This window comes from Mugil cephalus, chromosome 4 (genome assembly GCF_022458985.1).
Source record: "Mugil cephalus isolate CIBA_MC_2020 chromosome 4, CIBA_Mcephalus_1.1, whole genome shotgun sequence".
In the NCBI taxonomy this organism is placed as follows: Eukaryota; Metazoa; Chordata; class Actinopteri; order Mugiliformes; family Mugilidae; genus Mugil; species Mugil cephalus.
The window spans coordinates 1,210,825-1,230,348 of NC_061773.1; the positions used below are offsets into that span (position 1 = coordinate 1,210,825).

General features: G+C 41.5%; 2 protein-coding genes across 4 annotated transcripts; one reads left to right on the forward strand and one right to left on the reverse strand.

Annotated features, from left to right (window-relative positions):
• The first annotated feature begins 29 nt into the window (after positions 1-29).
• Positions 30-5,674, forward strand: myl6 (myosin, light chain 6, alkali, smooth muscle and non-muscle). Its single transcript, XM_047583658.1, has 6 exons — positions 30-170; positions 425-452; positions 1,353-1,496; positions 1,928-2,101; positions 2,218-2,295; positions 5,352-5,674. The coding sequence occupies exons 1-6, from the start codon at positions 168-170 to the stop codon at positions 5,378-5,380; spliced, it is 456 nt and encodes a 151-aa protein (XP_047439614.1). The 5' UTR covers positions 30-167; the 3' UTR covers positions 5,381-5,674.
• A 1,082-nt stretch (positions 5,675-6,756) lies between these two features.
• On the reverse strand, positions 6,757-18,483 carry smarcc2 (SWI/SNF related, matrix associated, actin dependent regulator of chromatin, subfamily c, member 2). Of its 3 annotated transcripts, none has more exons than XM_047583065.1 (26): positions 18,353-18,483; positions 17,538-17,657; positions 17,313-17,398; positions 15,815-15,890; positions 15,237-15,329; positions 15,037-15,106; positions 14,874-14,943; positions 14,632-14,707; positions 13,642-13,886; positions 13,397-13,521; positions 13,251-13,304; positions 13,111-13,148; positions 12,875-13,005; positions 12,636-12,707; positions 12,395-12,508; positions 12,156-12,309; positions 11,958-12,074; positions 11,788-11,850; positions 11,433-11,691; positions 10,986-11,147; positions 10,842-10,903; positions 10,634-10,754; positions 10,386-10,549; positions 10,173-10,307; positions 9,717-10,080; positions 6,757-8,844 (listed from the first exon to the last, which is right to left on the reverse strand). In XM_047583065.1, the coding sequence occupies exons 1-26, from the start codon at positions 18,461-18,463 to the stop codon at positions 8,780-8,782; spliced, it is 3,147 nt and encodes a 1,048-aa protein (XP_047439021.1). In that variant the 5' UTR covers positions 18,464-18,483; the 3' UTR covers positions 6,757-8,779. The 3 variants fall into 3 exon arrangements, with proteins under 3 accessions (XP_047439021.1, XP_047439020.1, XP_047439019.1); XM_047583064.1 differs by having other exon boundaries at positions 15,815-15,896; XM_047583063.1 differs by having other exon boundaries at positions 11,958-12,309; positions 15,815-15,896.
• Positions 18,484-19,524: the final 1,041 nt, after the last annotated feature.

Genomic DNA, 19,524 nt, shown 5'->3' on the forward strand with positions numbered 1-19,524 from the left:
CTGTTGGGCTACAATCAATGGTGACGTCACTAGGGATGTAACCTATTGGATGTAACTACCTAGCTGGAGCAAGCTAGCTGGAGCTGCTGCTAGTGGTGTGTCCTCCTCACGGCGCCCAGAAGATCCAAGACCCTCGACTGTCTGTCCTCTAAACACCAAAATCAGATATGGTATGTCACAACACTCTTTCAGGCGGATTTATCGAAATAGGTGCTTTTAGTATATTTATAATTCTGTCTTCTTCAACGGGAAGAATTTGCAGATATCTTGACCCAGGTAGCGTCAAGCTGACGCATCCATCAAATCAACCTGCTTCACTCATTGTAGCTTCAGTTTGAACAGATTAGCGCCAATTAAGCATTTGTTAATCTCATTCATTTGTTGTTTCCTTGCTTCTTCGCCCGACTAACTCTGCCTCCACCAGTCTGACTTCTCAGAGGACCAGATCATGGGTGAGTTGGCGTTCATATCTAATCATTACTGCTGTTGTTAGTCTCGTTTAAATGTGTTTTAGTAGCAACATATATCAATATAGGTGTGTGAATTTTGACCCTGTAGCTCCACGGGTGCTATCCCTGCAAACCACTGGATCCCAGCAGGTAAATAAATGACTGGACTAAACCAAAGAAAACATCTTCCAGCTGTGTGAAGTTCACTGCACCTCTGAGTCCATCATGAGTGCCATATAAGTTTGTACTAACCTGCAGTTTGATAAAGCATGACCGTGTGTTTGCATGCTGATAGAACAACATAAAATGCATTTCAAGTATGTGAGTTGTCAGCAGTTGTGTTACAGACTGTGTTTTGCAGTGCAGTGTGATGATCAGGGTGTTGCAGACAGGTCTTCTTTAAGGCGTGGCTTTGGCTCTGAAACACACTGTGCGCTGGGCAGCACTTTATACTAGAGTGTTCTACCAATAAACTGACGTCTTGCACAACATTGTTGATCTGCCCACCTCACATTTAAGAAAAATATATTGACCACTGGAGATAGTCTTTAGATCTGCTCCTGCAGAAGTTTAATTTGGGAAATGCTTTTTTTCCCCTTTTGTTATAGAGTGAACTGTATACTGTTGCCAAAATTGCCAAAGCATCACGCATTGCAACTCTCAAATGAGCAATGAGTTGACTAAATAGGTGTATTTTATACCCCTTATCTGCTGAGGATTACATTCTCCACACTACTCCTCCACCTTACAGAGATAACTGTGACCTGAACTCAAGGCAGTAAAATAAGGATGTCTAGGCTCTACATAATTTAAAGATGATCATGATTCTATGCAGTATATATAGTGTAGTTTATCAACCTAATGTTCTGTGCAGCTGATTGGTTGCTGTTGTCTCCCTGTCAGAGTTCAAGGAGGCCTTCCTTTTGTTTGACCGCACGGGTGAGGGGAAGATCACCTACAGCCAGTGCGGTGATGTGATGCGGGCCCTGGGACAGAACCCAGTCAATGCTGAAGTGCTCAAAGTCCTGGGAAACCCCAAGTTAGAAGGTAAGCCTGTGATTCACCACTCACAAAGACAATAGACAATTTCACATCACTACATGGTTAAGAGTCCTCATAATTACCTCAGAATATTAGTCTATGTGCTAAATTGGCTTTCTTTATTAGAAGTTAAGGGTATCACCATCAAGTCCTCCCAATTTCTCAGTGGACTGCCTCTGAGATGTCCATCTAATGTTGACAGTTAGCAGTATTCCCTTGTGTGGTTGTTGGGAGTTTAAATATACCTTAGATGAAGTGGAATCTCACTTGACCCAAGACATGCAAGAGTTTTAAGAACGTGTGTGCATGTGTAACAGTAACTTATATCTGCTCTTGTGAAAATACCATATTTAATTAACAGACCTGGAAAAGCTCTGCTATAGTAAAAAAGTATAAAAAATAGTAAAAAAAAAAAAATAAAAATTGGGGTCCTACAGAGATGAACCACAAGCTGCTGGATTTTGAGCAGTTCCTGCCCATGCTCCAGGCCATTGCTAAAAACAAGGACCAGGGCTCGTTTGAAGATATCGTTGAAGGCTTGCGTGTCTTTGACAAGGAGGGAAATGGCACAGTGATGGGAGCAGAGCTGCGTCATGTCCTCACCACACTAGGTAAGAGTTTGTCATTAGTGTTAATCAGATAGGCAGAACTGGCCTGTTTTCTTCGCTTCATAAATAAAGATGATCAACTGCTGTCTATAGTGTAGGTAAATGTTTTTTTGTTGCAGGTGAAAAAATGACAGAAGAAGAGGTGGAGACTCTTTTAGCAGGACATGAAGACACCAATGGATGCATTAACTATGAAGGTAAATCACTCTATGGCAAGGGTGTCACATTTCGACCCAGGGCCAAAACTGCCCCACTAGAGGATCCAATCTGACTCGTCAAAGTGTGAAAATGACTTGGAAGACATTAACTGCAACATTTCATTTCATCAAGTAACTGCTATCCCTAATTTGTCCACTAGGAGTTTTACAGTTTAAGTAAGAGTTGAACATGGAACACTGAGACTGTTGACACCAGCAAGGTGCCAAAGTTGCACTTAATGTTTCTTAGGTTATATCAGGTTGATCGTAAAATGTTTTGTAAAAGGATAGTTCATTAAATGTAACCATTTTCATAAGGTATTTTCATTAAAACCAAGGGTTGTTATTATTCTATTGTTACTGGTCTGGCCCCTTGAAATCAAATTGAGCTGAATGTGGCCTCTGAACTAAAATCAGTTTGACCAAAATCAGTTTGTATCAAATACTGAACAGTCTCACATAAAAATATGTCAAAAATAACAATACTGCCATAGAAACAACAAGAGTCTCTGTTATGTTTCTGCCTCCTATGAGGCGGAAACATAACACGCATTCAAGTGGTAGCATCAGCCGTAAGTTGTCAGGAGACCGCAGCTACTACAACTAGTAACTAGAACCGTAAATGCAGTATGCCTAAAAGACAGTATATTAACTTTCACGACCATTCACTTTACTTTTGAAAACATCTAGCCTGGCGAAGACAGACTCTCTCTGGTAACACGCCATATTGATTTCATTGCTTGTTTTAACCAATACAGATAAAAAAATACCTCTTTGTGCAACTGGATATTCCTACAACCAATCAGAGCTGTTGTGTTTCAGCACAAAAATCTTTTGGTTGGCCCTAGAGATATTTGCCGGAGCATAATCGATTCCCAATGTGAGCTATCAGTATTTGTGTCACTTGGTTCATCACGTCGTATTTGGTTGAGTAGAGGAGGGTGTGCGCTCAGAGACTGACTTTTTTTATATAAACCATCTGCAGATCCTGACAGACAAAGGCAGTGTAAGTAGTCCCATCGTCACACATATAGTTGGTTGAAGGTTTTTCTGTGGCCTCACATACAGTGGGGGAAATAAGTATTTGATCCCCTGCTGAATTTGTAAGTTTGCCCACTTCCATAGAAATGATCAGACTCTGGTTTTTATGGTTGTTTACTGGTTATGGGTATAGACAGAATATCAATCGAAAATGCATAAAAAACACACAATCTAAAAGTTATAAATTGTTATGTATTTTATTAAGGGAAATAAGTATTTGATCCCCAACAATTCACTTAGAATTCAGGCTCCTACAGATTGGCTGGTGCGCATGTGGCACACAGCTGTGCTCAGTCAACTAATTACCAATACTCCTGATCTTAACTCGTCATGTATATAAAGCACACCTGCTCTAAGAATCAGTTTCTTACATTCCAACTTCTACAGCACCATGGGCAAGACCAAAGAGCTGTCAAAAGATGTCAGGGACAAGATTGTAGACCTGCACAAGGCTGGTATAGGTTACAAAACCATCAGCAAAAGGCTTGGTGAGAAGGTGACAACTGTTGGTGCCATTATTCGCAAGTGGAAGACCCATAAAAGGACCATCAACTGTCCTCGGTCTGGAGCTCCCCACAAAATCTCGCCTCATGGAGTGAGGATGATGATGAGAAAGGTGAGGGAGCAGCCTAAAACAACACGGCAGGAGCTTGTTAATGATCTGGAAGCAGTTGGGACCTCCGTCACCAAGAAAACAGTTGGCAACACACTGCGCTGTTATGGATTGAACTCTTGCAGTGCCCGCAAGGTCCCCCTGCTCAAGAAGGCACATGTACAGGCCCGCCTTAAGTTTGCCAGTGAACATCTAAATGACTCAGAGAAGGCTTGGGAGAAAGTGCTGTGGTCTGACGAAACCAAAGTTGAGCTATTTGGCATTAACTCGACCCGCCGTGTTTGGAGGATGAAAAAACGTGAGTATGACCCAAAGAACACCATACCCACGGTTAAGCATGGAGGTGGAAACATCATGTTTTGGGGCTGTTTTTCAGCAAAGGGTACAGGGCAACTCCACCGCATTATGGGGCCAATGAATGCAGCCATGTACTGTAACATCTTGGACAAAAACCTTCTTTCCTCAGCAAGAACACTGAAGATGCCTCGTGGGTGGGTTTTCCAACATGACAATGACCCAAAACATACTGCCAGGACAACAAAGGAGTGGCTCAAGAAGAAGCATATTAAGGTCATGGAGTGGCCCAGTCAGTCTCCAGACCTTAACCCGATCGAAAACCTGTGGAGGGAGCTGAAGCTCCGAGTTTCCAAGAGGCAGCCAAGAAACTTGAAGGATTTAGAGACTGTCTGTAAAGATGAATGGGCCAAAATCCCTCCTGCGCTGTGTGCAAACCTGGTGACCAACTACAAGAAACGTCTCATCGCTGTGCTTGCCAACAAAGGTTTCTCTACAAAGTACTGACTTGTGTTGTGCTTGGGGATCAAATACTTATTTCCCTTAATAAAATACATAACAATTTATAACTTTTAGATTGTGTGTTTTTTTTATGCATTTTCGACTGATATTCTGTCTATACCCATAACCAGTAAACAACCATAAAAACCAGAGTCTGATCATTTCTATGGAAGTGGGCAAACTTACAAATTCAGCAGGGGATCAAATACTTATTTCCCCCACTGTAAGGGTCAGGTGTTCCCTGACCTTTAATTTGTCGGCCTGTAAGCTTCTTCTACTACATATAGCGTCCCTGCATGTTTCTAGGCAGCTCCTATGATCCACAATCCCCAGTGACTTTGAGCTTCCAGCCCTGTGTCCATGTTACAGTTTCATGGAGCAGAATATGCCCCCATCCACTTCTTTTCTTCCAGTGGCTTTTACTTTTTATATGGTTGAGTTGATGATCCACACGCATTCCAGGGTTTTGTTCCTCTTTGCTGTCGTCTCTGCTGAGGAGAACGCTCCCGTCCTCCTGTCCCTGCTGACAGACACTGTAGCTTTGACGTTTTATCTTTTACCTTATGGTGTCACACTTAATGTTTTGTTTCTCCATTTCTTCTTACAGAGCTCGTCCGGGTGGTGATGAATGGTTGAGGATTTCAGAAACACACTTACAGCTTTAACTTTATTTGTTTCTGAGTTGTTGTTTGTTTTGCAATCATTTCTCTTCTTCTTGTCCTTCCATCTGTTACATCCTACCTCCAACATGTACTGTAATGTTACCTTTAATGTCTAATGTGAAGAGACTCTTCTATCTGATTTCCTGACACGCAGGCACAATCAGTCATAGTATTCCCATTAGTCTTGTTGTCATCAGCATTTTTTTAGTTTTTTTTTGGATGGTTAACGTTCCAAGTTACTTGAAATAAAAGTATTAAATAAAAATCATCACCTTTGAGTCTGTTCTGTTTATTCCCACTGGCAACAATAGTTGCCGCACTTTTTGGAAGCTCTTCAAGTGTTAGTTTGACTTTGGGTAGCTAATTAAAATTTTGAATGAAAGAATACGGTGTCTCCTATAACTTACAGCATGCACTTACTTATACAGCATGCAGGGAAAATTTGGGATTAAATGGGTTCTTTTAACAGGTGATTACACTTACTCCATCACATTACAACATGTTATGTGTTCAAATAAATTTTATAAAAAGTATATTTGTAAGTTGCATATTTTTATTAGGGAACTATTAGACTGACACTAATAATAAAGAACAAATTGGAAAAAATGTCAAATAGGACAACTGTTGAAAATATTAGAAAAACTGAAAATATTGTAAGTGAAATATGTAGATATAGATGATATTTTAATTGTTATTATTGTTACGAGTCATAATTATCCCAGACTACGCAAATGTGAAATACACCGATCAGGTATAACATTATGACCACCTTCCTAATATTGTGTAGGTCTTCCTTGTGCCTCCAAAACAGTTGTGACTCATCAGAGAATAGACATGGGTCTTCTGTGGTGTCTAGTAACAGAATGTTGTTAGTGGGGGCCTTTGGGTCCTTGGATCCTTGGTTGAGGGGAGGGGCCTCTGTGGATCATCCCACAGATACTTGATCAGTTTGAGATGTAATGTGTTCATGTTGTTTGAGTTGTTCCTAAACCATTGTGTTTGTGTCAGGCCGCATCCTGTTGGGGATGGCTGCTGCCATCAAGGAATGTCACTATGTTATTTACTTCTCCTCTCAGTGATAATAATGTTATGCCTGATTGGCGTATAACAGAATTGAGTGCAGTTTTGGAAAGCTGAGCACACTGTCCCCGCTGTAGTTTGAGCCCTCAGGGGCCAACTACTGGGCCTGGAGCTCTGCATCACATTTCCATTGTTGGTGTTATTTCTTATACCTGAGTGTTGGTGTTTGAACTATGGTCTCTCCAGGAAATACAGTTTAATAAAGAGCAACTCCATGTAAACATTTACCAACAAATAACTTGTAAAATGTACAGTACTCCACACAATGACTCCTCTTCACATCTTTATTCCCCCTCCAACATTTTTGTAATTAAAACCTGTTCTGTTTTGACATTTTTTATTATTATCATTTTTTATTATTATTAATACAAACTGCCAGAGTAACTGTCAGCACTAATGCGATGATGCAGTGAGGAAAATGATTTCTACTGGATAATAATCGATTGCTGCTACCTTCAGCATAGTGAAAAACATACAGAAACCGGAACGGACACTTATTTCATATCACAAAATCCACACAATGTAATAATAACACGGATAAAAGAAGAAGTCCATGTATGCTCACAGCTGCGGTGAGGACAGCAATACTGGCTTGACGGTACACTAAATTTTCACCACCTGACTGTATTATATGTCGATGTGGTCATGATTTTTTTAATCTTTTTTCAGTTGAAATTCTTCACACTCCAAACACACGACAGATGGCACTGAAAATAAAACTGATTGGTAATATGGTTTACGGGTCAAAATGGCATGCGTTCACATAGACACATGCTCACAGTCACACCTCGGGCAGATCCAGCAGACCTGTCCAAATCACACACTTCGGTGGAGAGGGTAAATATAGGCTACAAAGGTAATAATAATACACTGTTACAATGTCGACATAGCCAAAGAAAGAAGATGGAAAAAATGGACAGTAAAAAATATAAAAATCGATAGGATAAAAAGTGAGGATATTGTTGCAGATATTAAGGACACAATTCTCCGTTGTCAGCTGTTTAAGGTGCTCCCTTCATCTTTGACAGCATTAAGGTTTCCTCCAGCTTTATTTTGAAATGTCAAAAATCCTCTTCAGTTCCCAGGCAACCATAATAAAACTCACGGAATAAATGTGAGATAAACATGATTATAAAAAAACATTTTGGTTTAGCAATTAACACAGATAGATTCGGAGAAAAAACACATATGTGGTCGTTGATAGACTTACAGTATTATTCCCAGACTTTCCTTTTTTCGAACATAACTACATTCCTCACAGAACTACAGCTTGGATGCTTTGAGCTCATCCAAAAAAAAAGCTCAACACTGACATGTTTTCTTCTAAGTGCTATTGAAATGTGTTGGAAATATAACAATCAGATATTTAAAAGGAGGTCTTTTCAGGACCTCAAGCTGTCAGTACTTTTTAAACCGTTCCCCCTATTATTATTATTGGGTAACAAAAGGGTGCGTTTGTAACAGACAAATCCAGTTTACAGTACATCTTCTCAAACTGCATGCGAACTAAGTCACTGTAATTTCAAACTGGCTAATGGATTCAAATTGTTTTCATTCATTAAAGATTTTCATTGGTTTTAAACATGTAACCTTCAGGCCAAACTCTTTGGAGTGACCATATGTCCATGTTAACACAAGTAAGAAATAAAACGGAACATTTCCGAATCATAGCAAAAGTATTTAAGACAACAAAAGGAAGATGTAAGTGCTGAAGTTCAATTTCATGGATGCTTCAAGTCTTTCAATAAGACCTAGGGAAACATTAAAAGTGCTTTTTTTTCCTCCTTACATATAATTGAATTAGTACCTATAGTACGGTGGGGACGGGGGATGGGGAGGGACTTCTGGAGAGCTCATGAAGACCCTTCACAAGCTGTAACAAACTGTTGCAGGAAAATAAATGCAACAATTTCCAAAACACTGAAAACACAAGATGAGTCTTTTCTCTTCTTCTCCTTGAGTGCCAGCATGTTGGTAAGACCGTCTAAGTTTACCAGATCTCTGGTGGTAATGATTAAAACTATGAAGTGAGATGTTGCTCTCTAGTCGACCAAACAGGATAAAAAAATCCATTTTCTGAAAAGGACTTCTTTTTCAACAGTTAGTCAATGTAGAGGCGGACTGATTTAGATGTGGCTGTATGTTTTGTTTTTTTCACATCAGCTGACTTGTTGGGAAAAAAAATCAAAATGTGTTCTCTTCCTTCGGTTGATGACTTCTTCATTTTTATATGATACAGGCAGGACTCAAAGTGGTCAGAGTCGTTCAGATTTTCAAGCTATTTGTTTTTCTCTCATTGTGGGGGAGGTACTGGAGCTGAGGCATGGAGCGTCTCTCCGGGAATAGGGGCGCTAGGCTCTGTGAAGAGCAAAACGAGAGGAAAAAATGTCAACAATTCACAGGTTCCACGTTACCATATAACTATTATTTCCTTACATTACACCAGAACAACCATGAATTTGATTAGTAGTTGCTTTTTGGATCACCAGTAAACAATTCAGAGATTATTTGCTAAATCGAGAAAATGGTTAATTACAGTTGTCTAGGTGGGTGAAATCTGTCAGAATATAGCTGTAAAATATTTTACAGTTTAGATTATTTGAAAGTTTATTTGTAAGAATACATTTAAAAGCCACTGTGTGGAAAAAAGGGAAAGGAAAGAAACAAGGCAAAGGAGAGGGGACCCAGAGCAGAACCCTGTGGCATACCACAGAGCTGAGAATGATGCCTGGTTAGAGACAATAAGCCTAAAAGGCTGCTGAGTTACCCAGATAATGCCTAAGACTGTCAGTTTATATACTGAGACATACTTGAATCACTGTCCAATAGCATGTCAGCACATGTCTCTTCATAAGAACACTGATGATTGTAAGGTGCATTTAACTGTTCTGTGATCTGCTTACCTACAGCTTTTTTTTTCCAAGTTTCACTGAGTTTGTTCATTCACTTCTGAAATCCATATACAACGATATTGATATTGTGACATTGGTTGTACATTTTCAGAGCTAAAATATTTTGACAAATAAGACAACTTTTGTATCTTTCAGTGAAACCTCTGAATACATTATAAGACTCATTCAAGTCAAGTGATTTGTGATGTTATCTTAAGTTTGCTGTCAAGAAATGTAACGTTTAGTCTGGTAACCACTAGTAATAGTTCTAAATAAATAGAAAAAAAAGATGAACTGCCAGTACTTAACAACACAGTTGTTGTCATTTCCCCAACTCACCGTGGAGTACAGGTGTAGTGCTCGAGCTGGAGTGAGGAGGCAGGGCCTGGCCTGGCGGGCAAGGGGGGGAGGTGTGAGCACCTGTAGGTGTTTGGGACTCTGGAGCTGGGGCTGAAGAAGCTTGTGGTGCGGGGCTTGGGGCTGGCTGAGGCGCTGGTGTGGTGGGGGCTTGCTGAGTTGCAGCCAAGCCTTGGGGCTGGGGCCCTGGCGTCGCCTGGTTGGTGTGAGGGCCCCCAGTCTGGCTGTGCTGCTGGTGCTGAATCTGCTGGAAGTGCTGCTGGCGAGCCCTCATTTCAGCGTATTTCAGCTGCTCCATGTGGAAGGACTGACGGTCAGCCAGAAGCTGCTGACGCTGGTATTCCAACTGCACACACAGACAACAAAAAGAAATGTCAAATGATTTCAACTCTGCACACCACCTTTACTATAATTACTCTGTTTGCTGCCTTCACTCACAGCCTCCCGCTCTCTGTCCATGATGGTTTCCAGTTCTTCAAAGTGCCGCAGTTTGATCTCAAGCTTCTTCATCTGAGTCTCCACCAGGAGAGCCACCAGAGATTTGATCTTTCTCTCTTCCACTGCAGCAAGATGCTGTTAAGAAATGAGAAGCAAAATCTTAGATTAAACCATTATGACACCAAGGAAACACCTCAGAATAATTATTTTTACCTTGGCTTTGACAGCAGCAGCTGCTAGAGCAGAGGCAGCAGCAGTTGCCAGGTTCCCCTCTCCGACATCACGTTCCACCTTTGCCTTCCTTTCTCCCTCACTGTCCCCTTCTCTTTGTCCCTCCTCTGTTCCCTCTTTTCCATCCTTCTCCTTCTCACCATCGCCTATGAGAAGAAAAGAGGTTTTTTTTGTTTCCACCCTTACCCGGAAGTATATGTCTGAGTTCTCTAAAACAAAACCTTTCGTACCCATCTCAGACTCCGTTTTGTCCGCCTCCCTCTCTCCCTCAGCTTCCCTTCCTCTTTCTTCTTCCTTCTTCCCATTCTCTGCCTGCTTCTCCTCTTCCTCAATTGCTCCATCTTTGCTGTCCTGTGTGAGAAAATGAACCACAGCACAATAAGCCTCATAGAATACAATAAATATGTATTTTATTATAATGGTGAAGATGTATCATACCTTGGCTTCTCTCTTCTCCTCATTTGATTGGCTGTCACTCTTACTTTCATCACTGCTTTCCTCTATAGAGAAGACAAGTCAAAACCTTTTATCTTACACTTATCTCTTTTAATTATGTACATTCTTCGTATGTGTTTATCCTACCTGGCCTTTCTCCTTCCTCTAGGCCAGTGCCTGCGATGCCACTACCCTCCAGCCCATACAAAGGGTCCTGTCGACCGCTGACCCTTGCTGCTTCCTCCACCCGCCGCACATGGGCCTCAACAAGCGCTGCTGGAACCTCCTCCTTCATACGAGAAAATTCCTCTGAGAGAGTGAGATAAAGAATTGTCATTTATGTCGAGCACAAAGAGGTTAATTGCTCAAAAACATATGAACTAGTGAATGTACTAAGTTGCTGCAGCAATATTTAGACGGCTAGTTAATTTTATTTCTGTAAATAAAACCTTTTTCATAGGAACAAACTTAAGTTTTGATTAACACTCTCTGAATTTATTTACTTACTATTTGCTTCGCAACACACTTACAGACTAGACATCAATCTGAAACAGTTGGCTGTAAATGATAGTTTCACAATAGATTACGTCTCACCGAGTGCAGATTTGGCAGCGGCTGAGGCCACGCGCGGGTCAACGACGGAGGCGAGGAAGGCCACGGTGCTCATGACAGGGTTTCCTGCTTGGCTGAAAGGTATCGGCTGGTAGGCCAATGGGCCCAGGGTTGAGGAGGTGTCCTCTAAGTATGGGTCTTCAATGGGCAACCGCAAGAAGTGCAGGATGCACTCATCCTGTGTACGGCTGCCCACATGTTCAGACACCTTATTCCAGTCATCTTTGTACATCTCCAAACCCTAAGGGAAAGTGAGAGCTACGTTTAGCTTGTGTTGTTACTTCCTTGTGTGGTATTAATATGGTTAGTTTGTGATGGTTTTAAAGGTTAACTGTACCTCAAGTAGTAGTAGTGTCTCTTGCTCTGTCCACTCCCTCATAGAGCTTGCTGCACTTTTGCTCTGCACACAAAATCGTCACCACCACTTTGTTAATATAGTCATTTATATTAAGTCATTATGAGTTGCTGCAAAAAAAACACACTGTCATCCACCCTCTTGGTCTTCACCTTTACAGAGCCAGTCTTCTTGGTGTACATGTCAGTCCGCAGCCCAAAGTTTTGCAGGTCTGCCGGCTTGTCCTTCACTTTATCTGGGAACGGTATCATCTGCTGCGTAGCAGGGGTCTGCAGTGACAAAGGAACAAATGTGAAATAACCTACAATCTGTGCTTCTATGTGAGTGTTTGCGTGTGAATGTTTATGTACCTGAGACGTCTTGGGCTGCAGGGGCACCAGGCTGGATGGGGTGTCAGCCAAGACATGGAAGTGAGAGGTGGGTGGGGGACCCATGGGTGTAGGCCGGCTCTCAGAGTCCACCTGGTAATTGATAAGACCCCACTGCTCCAGAAAGGCGTGGACTCTGCGGGAGAAGTAGCACACTGAGTTTTGCTCACTCAAATAAGTTTTATACTGATGGGAAATATTGGGATTTGTCCTCCCCCCACCTCATGATAGCGCACACATCCCCCGCCAGGTTCCTACGGCAGGCAGTGGAGGTCAGGTACTCCTGAGGGTTCAGTCGGTAGGTGTCGATCATGAAGTTCCTGTATGCCAAATAACTGGAAGAAAAACAGGTGCATAGAAAGCTGAGATTACAACACTTATTGTAGAATGTGTGGTTTCTTTTTAGAAAATCTGACAGATATAAAATCATCTAAATCATCTCTGTGCTGATCCAATACTCACATCTCTGGAGTTTTGGATTTGTTCTTCCCATTGAAAAACTCTGGCAGGGCTCTGCGCTCAATGGCGTGAACGCTGGAGGGAAAACAGTTTAAAGTATGTATGAGGCTCCCCAAAAATCACCAGTCATCCACTAACAGGTTCTGAGCCTTATGGACATGGTATTTGATGGTATTTTGAATTTAATAAATACAGTGACAATCAGGCTGCTGCCAAAAGGGCTAAATTAGCTTTATTCTTGCCTGTTGTAGTCGAACCAGGCGGCGTAGCTCGGTATGATGATGTGGTGGGTTTGCTCTGTCACGTTGTCCTCGTGCAGGTCTGAGCCCTTCACTGGTTCTCCCTTCACACTCGGAGAACCTGCTTCCTCCTCCTATTTTAACACACACAAACACACACACAGTCAAGCTCACACACCGAATCATTCTGTCATGTCTTTGAGCACTTCTTAAAACAACAACAACAAAAAAAGCATTACTTTTCCTGTCGTTTCCATGGATTCATCCTCCTGCTCATCTGTTCAAATCACACAAAGGGGGAGGGTAAGTGAATGCACACCAGTAATAAATGGATGCCGTTGGCAGTAGTCACAAGTGGTTATGTAGCTGGAGAACTCACCCATATCTGTCCCCCCTTTGACTGGGGTTGAATCAGAGTCCTTCTTTGTGTTATCTGCAAGCAGACAGAAAATGAGCTTTGGTATAACATGAGTCTGCACTGCAAATAACACAATGACCTGTTTATTTTATGATTTTGCAGCGTACTTGTCTTTGCTGGGTTTCCCTCTTCAGTCGCAGGAATAGGTGACGCTTCATCCAAATCCTTGGACAGATCCTCCTGTTCCTCCTCCCTCTGGCCCCGTTTAGACTTGGTGTACGGGGTCGTTGGCCTGTCAGAGCACACACACACATGCACATATATGTATATATAAAGACATTGCCTCTGAGTTTAACCGTTTTTTTCGACCCTCCAAACAAACAGTGTTTATATTTGCTTAGTACGGCATCACCCTTTCTTGGTGTTCTTCTTCTTGCTCTCTTGAGGTGGAGGGGTGGGAGACGGCGATGGCGAACGCTTCCTCTTCTTGGCACTGCCGGGTTTCTTGTCCCTCCGCTCATCAGGCGTGGTCACCTCATCTGTCAGGGTCTTGGCTGAAATCCTTTTCCTTTTTGGGCAGCCCTCTCCCACCTCGTAGTCCTCCTCGTTCATCCACTCATTATACTGGTCCAGGTCTAAAATCCACTTTGCATGAACCTGTTAAAGAAAAGATAATGCTTTCATTTAAGCATGACAAACAGGTTAGAGAAATGTAATTGTTTTAGTTTTGGTTTGATAGATGTTGTTAATGATATTAAAAGCAATGCAACTGTATGTACGAGTATTTCTTGTAGTGGAGTCAGCACAGAATGACAACCATATCACTGATTAGTGTGTGAGCACAGCTTCAAATATCTGAATGACTGACTGTTCTTTCTATGATGTCCCAGAGGGCAGCAAATGCCTTGAGTGAGCAACGCTCTGAATATACAACAAGAAACACTGACACTGCTTTGAATTTATGCTTCAGCCAAGTGCCAGAACAGAGAGAGAATATACAAAAGGAGTAACAATGTCCAAAAAGTGAGCTACCAGCTCTGTATACACAGTCCCACGAAACATGTGGGAAATGTGAAATTAACTTACAGACTCATTTATTAAGACTGATTTTATGTTTTAGTCAGAATTAGGGTTTCCAAATCACTTTTCATCTGATGCAACACTCACAGTAAACACATAAAAGGTGGTATCTCTCATTCAAGGGCTAGAATAAACAGGGACAAGAAACTGTATGAAGAAGATGTAGTTGAACGACGTGGAATATGTTTAACTGACCTTAAGGAGCATGTGTAGAACAGGCATACTCAAACAAGTTTTAAAAACGTGTAAAAAATAAATAAATGAATAAATAAAAAATGGAGAATAAAGAGTTAGAAGCATAACAATAACCAACAACAAATACCTTCCTGGGCTTTTCGGGGCTGGGAGGATCCTCCACTGCTGCCTCAATTTCACTGGCTGGGATCCAGGTGTCATAACTAAACAGTGAGAGGAGAGAGGTGAAAGGTCAAGGCAAAGGGAAAGAAATTACATGATTGGGCTTGTAAAAATGCAGCAGGAGCCACAGCAATGCTTCATTTAGAGAAACCAAATGACACAAGGCACAAGTCGGTGGCTGAGTGGAGTTCATGTCTGAGGACACACCTGTCAGGAAAATATCCCCAGTGGAGGAGCACTTGCTTGTCTCGCTTCATCACAGGACGCACCCACTCCTCTGAACCAAAAAACATTGCTTGGTATTAGCAGAGATCTGGCTCGTGCAACAGAATTCATGACATATACTGTGATGGATGAGGCAAGAACTCACCTTCCTCCAGACTGGTAGGAATAGGCACAACAACATGGGAGCTGGAGGCCTTGTCCTCAGTCACTGAGCCCTGTGGCAGATCATACAAATGATACAAATGACACTTAAATTAAAGAAAATACTTGAAATGTAACTAAGAGAGTCTGGAGTGACATTTCTATCATTAATGTTTTGTTTGACTAAAAAACAAATATACACACCTGATGTCTTTTGATGATGTCTTTCAGTTTCCCTAACAGTTTAGGCTCAATGTCAGGACTCAGGTAGATGACAGGTCTAGTCAAGCAGTTGTTCTGCAAGAAATGTAAAAATTAATTAAAGTAATACATTTGCATGCATTAATTAAAATATTCCAGAAATGTGTGTATTAATATATACAGTTTATTTTCAGTGTTCTCCATTAAGAACTCAAAAGAGCTCCAGCCTCTCCGTGACCCTCTAGAGGACAAGATGAGAACTCAGAAGAGATTTGGGTGATCTTGTAAAATTGCAGGACTGATTAAGGAGGATTACTGGTGGTCCCATGACTCACTTCCTTTAATTATTTCAATCTGTAAAGCTCAAGCTGCCAGATTTTCAGACACTTCACAAATATGATGTAACCAGAGGAGACACACACAGTGTTTTCTTTTCGGCCATTTAGATATGGAGCCTGCAGCAGAAAATTCCAACACAAACAACTTCTGCAGTTCCTCCCTTAAAAGAAGCTATTTTTTAGAATAATAGAATCTATGAACATAATTAACAAAAATAGATAAAAGCTCTGAAATAAACAGACCTGCACTAAGGACTTCTCAATGGTCATGAACATCTCCACATTTCGGTCCATCCTCGAAGGATTCTGGAAGTCAAACCTGCGCCTACCAGGAAATTAGACTGGAGTTACACATGAAACGGCTACATAGCCAAAATACATCTGAACACCGTGACTTTAGATTCTTTATTTACACACGATCAGGCATAACATTATGACCACCTGCCTTTGGATCCCATGGATTGAGGGGAGGGGCCTCTGTGGATCATCCCACAGATACTTGATCAGTTTGAGATCTAGTGAATTTGGAGGCCAGGTCACATCTTGTGCTGTTCTTCATGTTTTTTGATTTGTTCTAAAGCGTTTTTGTGTGTGTGTCTGTGTCAGGCTGCATCCTGCTGGGGATGGCTGCTGACATCAGGGAGTGTCATTGCTATGAGGTGGGGGTGTCTGGTCTGGTCTAGGTGGGTGCCACATGTCTAAGTAACATCCACATAAATGCCAGGTCCAAAAGTTTCCCAGTAGAACACTGAAATGTCACAAGATGGTTCAATGGTATTTGTTTCAACCCTCAGTGACTTTAATGTTGTGGCTGATCGGTGTATATAGCTATGTGATTATCAACACTCCATCCAAAAATCCTAGAACTGGGGTGTCAAACATATGGCCCACGGGTCAAAACCGTCCCACCAGAGGATCTAATCTGGCCTGCATGAATTTCCAGAGTATTTCCAGGTATTTGGGAAGGTTAATTCAGTATATGTGATGTTCTATACTCAACATGGCTCCTAAATGCATAATAATCTTGAACTAAAAGTGGTATGGGCAGGTGTCAATCTGTTTGATTAGCCAGTTAGTGATGTTCAAATATAAAAGTTATGTGTGCTTCTAGAAGTACCTTTGTGGAGATGTATTTCCTGGTAACCAGCAGGGAACTAGGGGCTATAGTGGTTTTATGAATGTATGGGAGGCTGAGTTCTCATGGGCATGAAAGATGTATGTGAAGCTAACCAGATATGTCTGCATCCTAGAAAGAGTCATACATTCTAATTAAAATGTAATACTTTAGTAGAACTATCATCCATTCACTTCCTATGCTACGAATGATTACTCAGAATAGTTTTGAGGCAGGTTACCTGCCCCCCTGTAAAATAACAGTGCTACAAAAGTAACTGATATTCTTAATTTGTTCACTGTTTTAGTAGGAGTAGCGGACAGAACATAACATCCAGAACTAAAAGTTAGATGGCAATAAAATTGCACTTTATATTTTAAATGAAACTCTGGATTGTTCATAAAATGTGTTGTAAAAATATAACTCACTAAATGTGAACATTTTCAAATGTACCTCTGAACTATTCTTTGAACTAAAACAAAGGAAAACATTTGGAGTCATACTATATACTGCATTATAATGTACTGATCCATCCCATTTGAGACCAAATTGGGCTGCATGTGGCCCCTGAACTAAAATGAGTTTGACACCCCTGTCCTAGAAAGTCAGCTAGAAAGAAAGTCTTACCATCCTTGGTCACTCTTGAACTTGTAGGCAGCAGCCAGGATGTGGCACAGAGCCCCTCCTGACTTGAAGTCCAGGAAACATTTCATCTGCAGGTGTAAAACAAGCAAAGCAGTTGTTCAGGTGTACGTTTGTGGCGTTAAAATGGTGTATGTGTGTGTGTGTGTATGTGTGTGTGTGTGTGTACGTTAGTGAATGAGACAGAGAGAGATAAAAGAGGGGATGTACTGGCAGCTTGGTGAGTGGAGGGTTGCTGACGTGCCGACCGAACACCTCTTCCTGGAACTGCAGCAATTGAACCACCAGACTGGAGAGAGACTTGTTGGTGGGGGGCTCAGCCTGGATGTACTGAGAGGACAACACAGAGAGACGTTAGCTAGTTACCATGTCTGAGTTGTGTTAAAGATCGTGAGTTTCAGTTCACATTAAGTTTTATTACACACAGAGCGTGATACATACAGAAAAATTAGAAGAGAGGGTAGGGTGGATTTATAAATATCGCCTGCTTCATCGTTTTAATTGGTGTGGTATTCATTTTTATAAATGTGTTTATACATTAAAATTATATATTTCATACAACAAACTTTCCTACATAAATAGTAGTTGACTGCTCAGTATCATTTAAAAGCGGCCGTAGCTCCACAGCTTCAGTGAGCGCGGCGCTGAGCCACTGAGCCAACATCTGGATCTGAGCTGCCTCATCGTTAGCAGAGGAGCTAACTAGCTAGCTTAGCTGGCTGGCCGACTAGAGTCACTACACCTAGAGTCACGAAAATACATCCTCTCTGGTCAAACTGCGGACTGCTTTTGGGTCGGTGTAGCTACGATAACGTACAGGGACACTGCCATTAGCGTCTGCATCTGGCGCAGCTGTCGGCTCAGCATCCTTTTGTATCCCAGCTCGAGTGAATCAAACAGCTGGACGCTGAGCAGCACCCTCCCTCCTCTCTTTGTCACTGCCTCTGCCCAATAGGTAAGTGCTCACATTTCAGGGTCAAATTTTGAAGCTCGCTGTGCATGATTAGAAAGCATGCGCTCGGTACCTTTTTGTAATTCTTTCCCAGCCAGACGCGGACATTATCAAACTGTGAAACGGTATCAGACGCTTCGAAATATTTTACATTCGGGCCGCCGTCTTTCTTCCGCACCGCCATCTTTGCCTGCAGACAACTAGTCGACGTCGCCTGCCCCCCAGCGGCCACAACGCGCAACTGCTGCTCAGCGCAGGGACTGTAGTAACTAGGACTGTACAGAAGGGGTCAGAGTGGTGTAGTTAATGTTAGAGCCGTATATTAGAGAGAGTCTGGCCAACTTAAATCATGGGCGCCATGTAAGATACATCGGAGGGAAGATTCTATGTTGAAATAAATCGCATATTGTAACCCTAAACGGGCCTATAAATGTTATTGCCAACGTCTGTCAATGTGTAAAAATTCCCTCACTTAAATATCACAACGTCTACTTACTTAAATATCTTAAATGAGCCTGTAAAATGCTTTGTAGCCCAATCACCTCATCAGTCACGGAGCTGTGTTTACCTTCTCCTCAGTCCCCGTGTTCTTCCATCGCTGTTAAAAGTTTGAAAATACTCAGAAATTGTGCAAATTGTAGGCTAGCCATAATAACTTATATAACCGGGACTTAGTACTAAGTTATTGTGGCTAGCGTGCTAACGTTATAATGATAAAATTAATGATAAATAACAGTAAGACTAGTTTAATTCTGAACTATTTAACATTATTTGATTTAACCACTGTTCAACCCCGTTTCTGTCTTTACAGAGAGGGTAAACTATTTTCATAATCAACAGGTCCAAACAAAGTGCTTACAGTGTCTATTTTGCATGCTAGTTGCTTTTTTTATTTATATATCCTCTCCAAGGTATTTAGAGGCTGATTATATCAACGCCTTAAAAAAAAGGCTACATCAGGAGGCATAATATAAAATGACAAAAACAAAGCACTTGTCTGTAAATTTGTCAGCAGGTTTGAACGAAAAAAATAATATAATTTTTAATTGTCGCGTCATTGTATGCATTGTCTACTCAACTTCCTTCCAACTTGATTTAACAATTTATGCAGTATTGCTGTTTATTGGACACTGATGGATTCAGGAGAGTCAGTTTGTGACAGCAGGACCGATGACCTTACTAAGCTTTAATCTTTGGTCTGAGGCTATAATTTCTGGGCAAATTAAACAAATTTCCCTCTCTTTT

What these genes read in the sequence shown, in the direction of transcription:
- myl6 (XM_047583658.1), top strand. An exon ending in GGGAAACCCCAAGTTAGAAG is followed by an intron (nt 1,497 to 1,927) that starts GTAAGCCTGTGA and finishes GGGGTCCTACAG; the next exon opens with AGATGAACCACAAGCTGCTG. An exon ending in TCATGTCCTCACCACACTAG is followed by an intron (nt 2,102 to 2,217) that starts GTAAGAGTTTGT and finishes TTTTTGTTGCAG; the next exon opens with GTGAAAAAATGACAGAAGAA.
- smarcc2 (XM_047583063.1), bottom strand. Translation starts at nt 18,463, where the DNA reads ATGGCGGTGCGGAAGAAAGACGGCGGCCCGAATGTAAAATATTTCGAA. An exon ending in AAATCCAAAACTCCAGAGAT is followed by an intron (nt 12,509 to 12,635) that starts GTGAGTATTGGA and finishes TTTTTCTTCCAG; the next exon opens with TTATTTGGCATACAGGAACT. An exon ending in CTGCTGCTGTCAAAGCCAAG is followed by an intron (nt 10,308 to 10,385) that starts GTAAAAATAATT and finishes ATTTCTTAACAG; the next exon opens with CATCTTGCTGCAGTGGAAGA.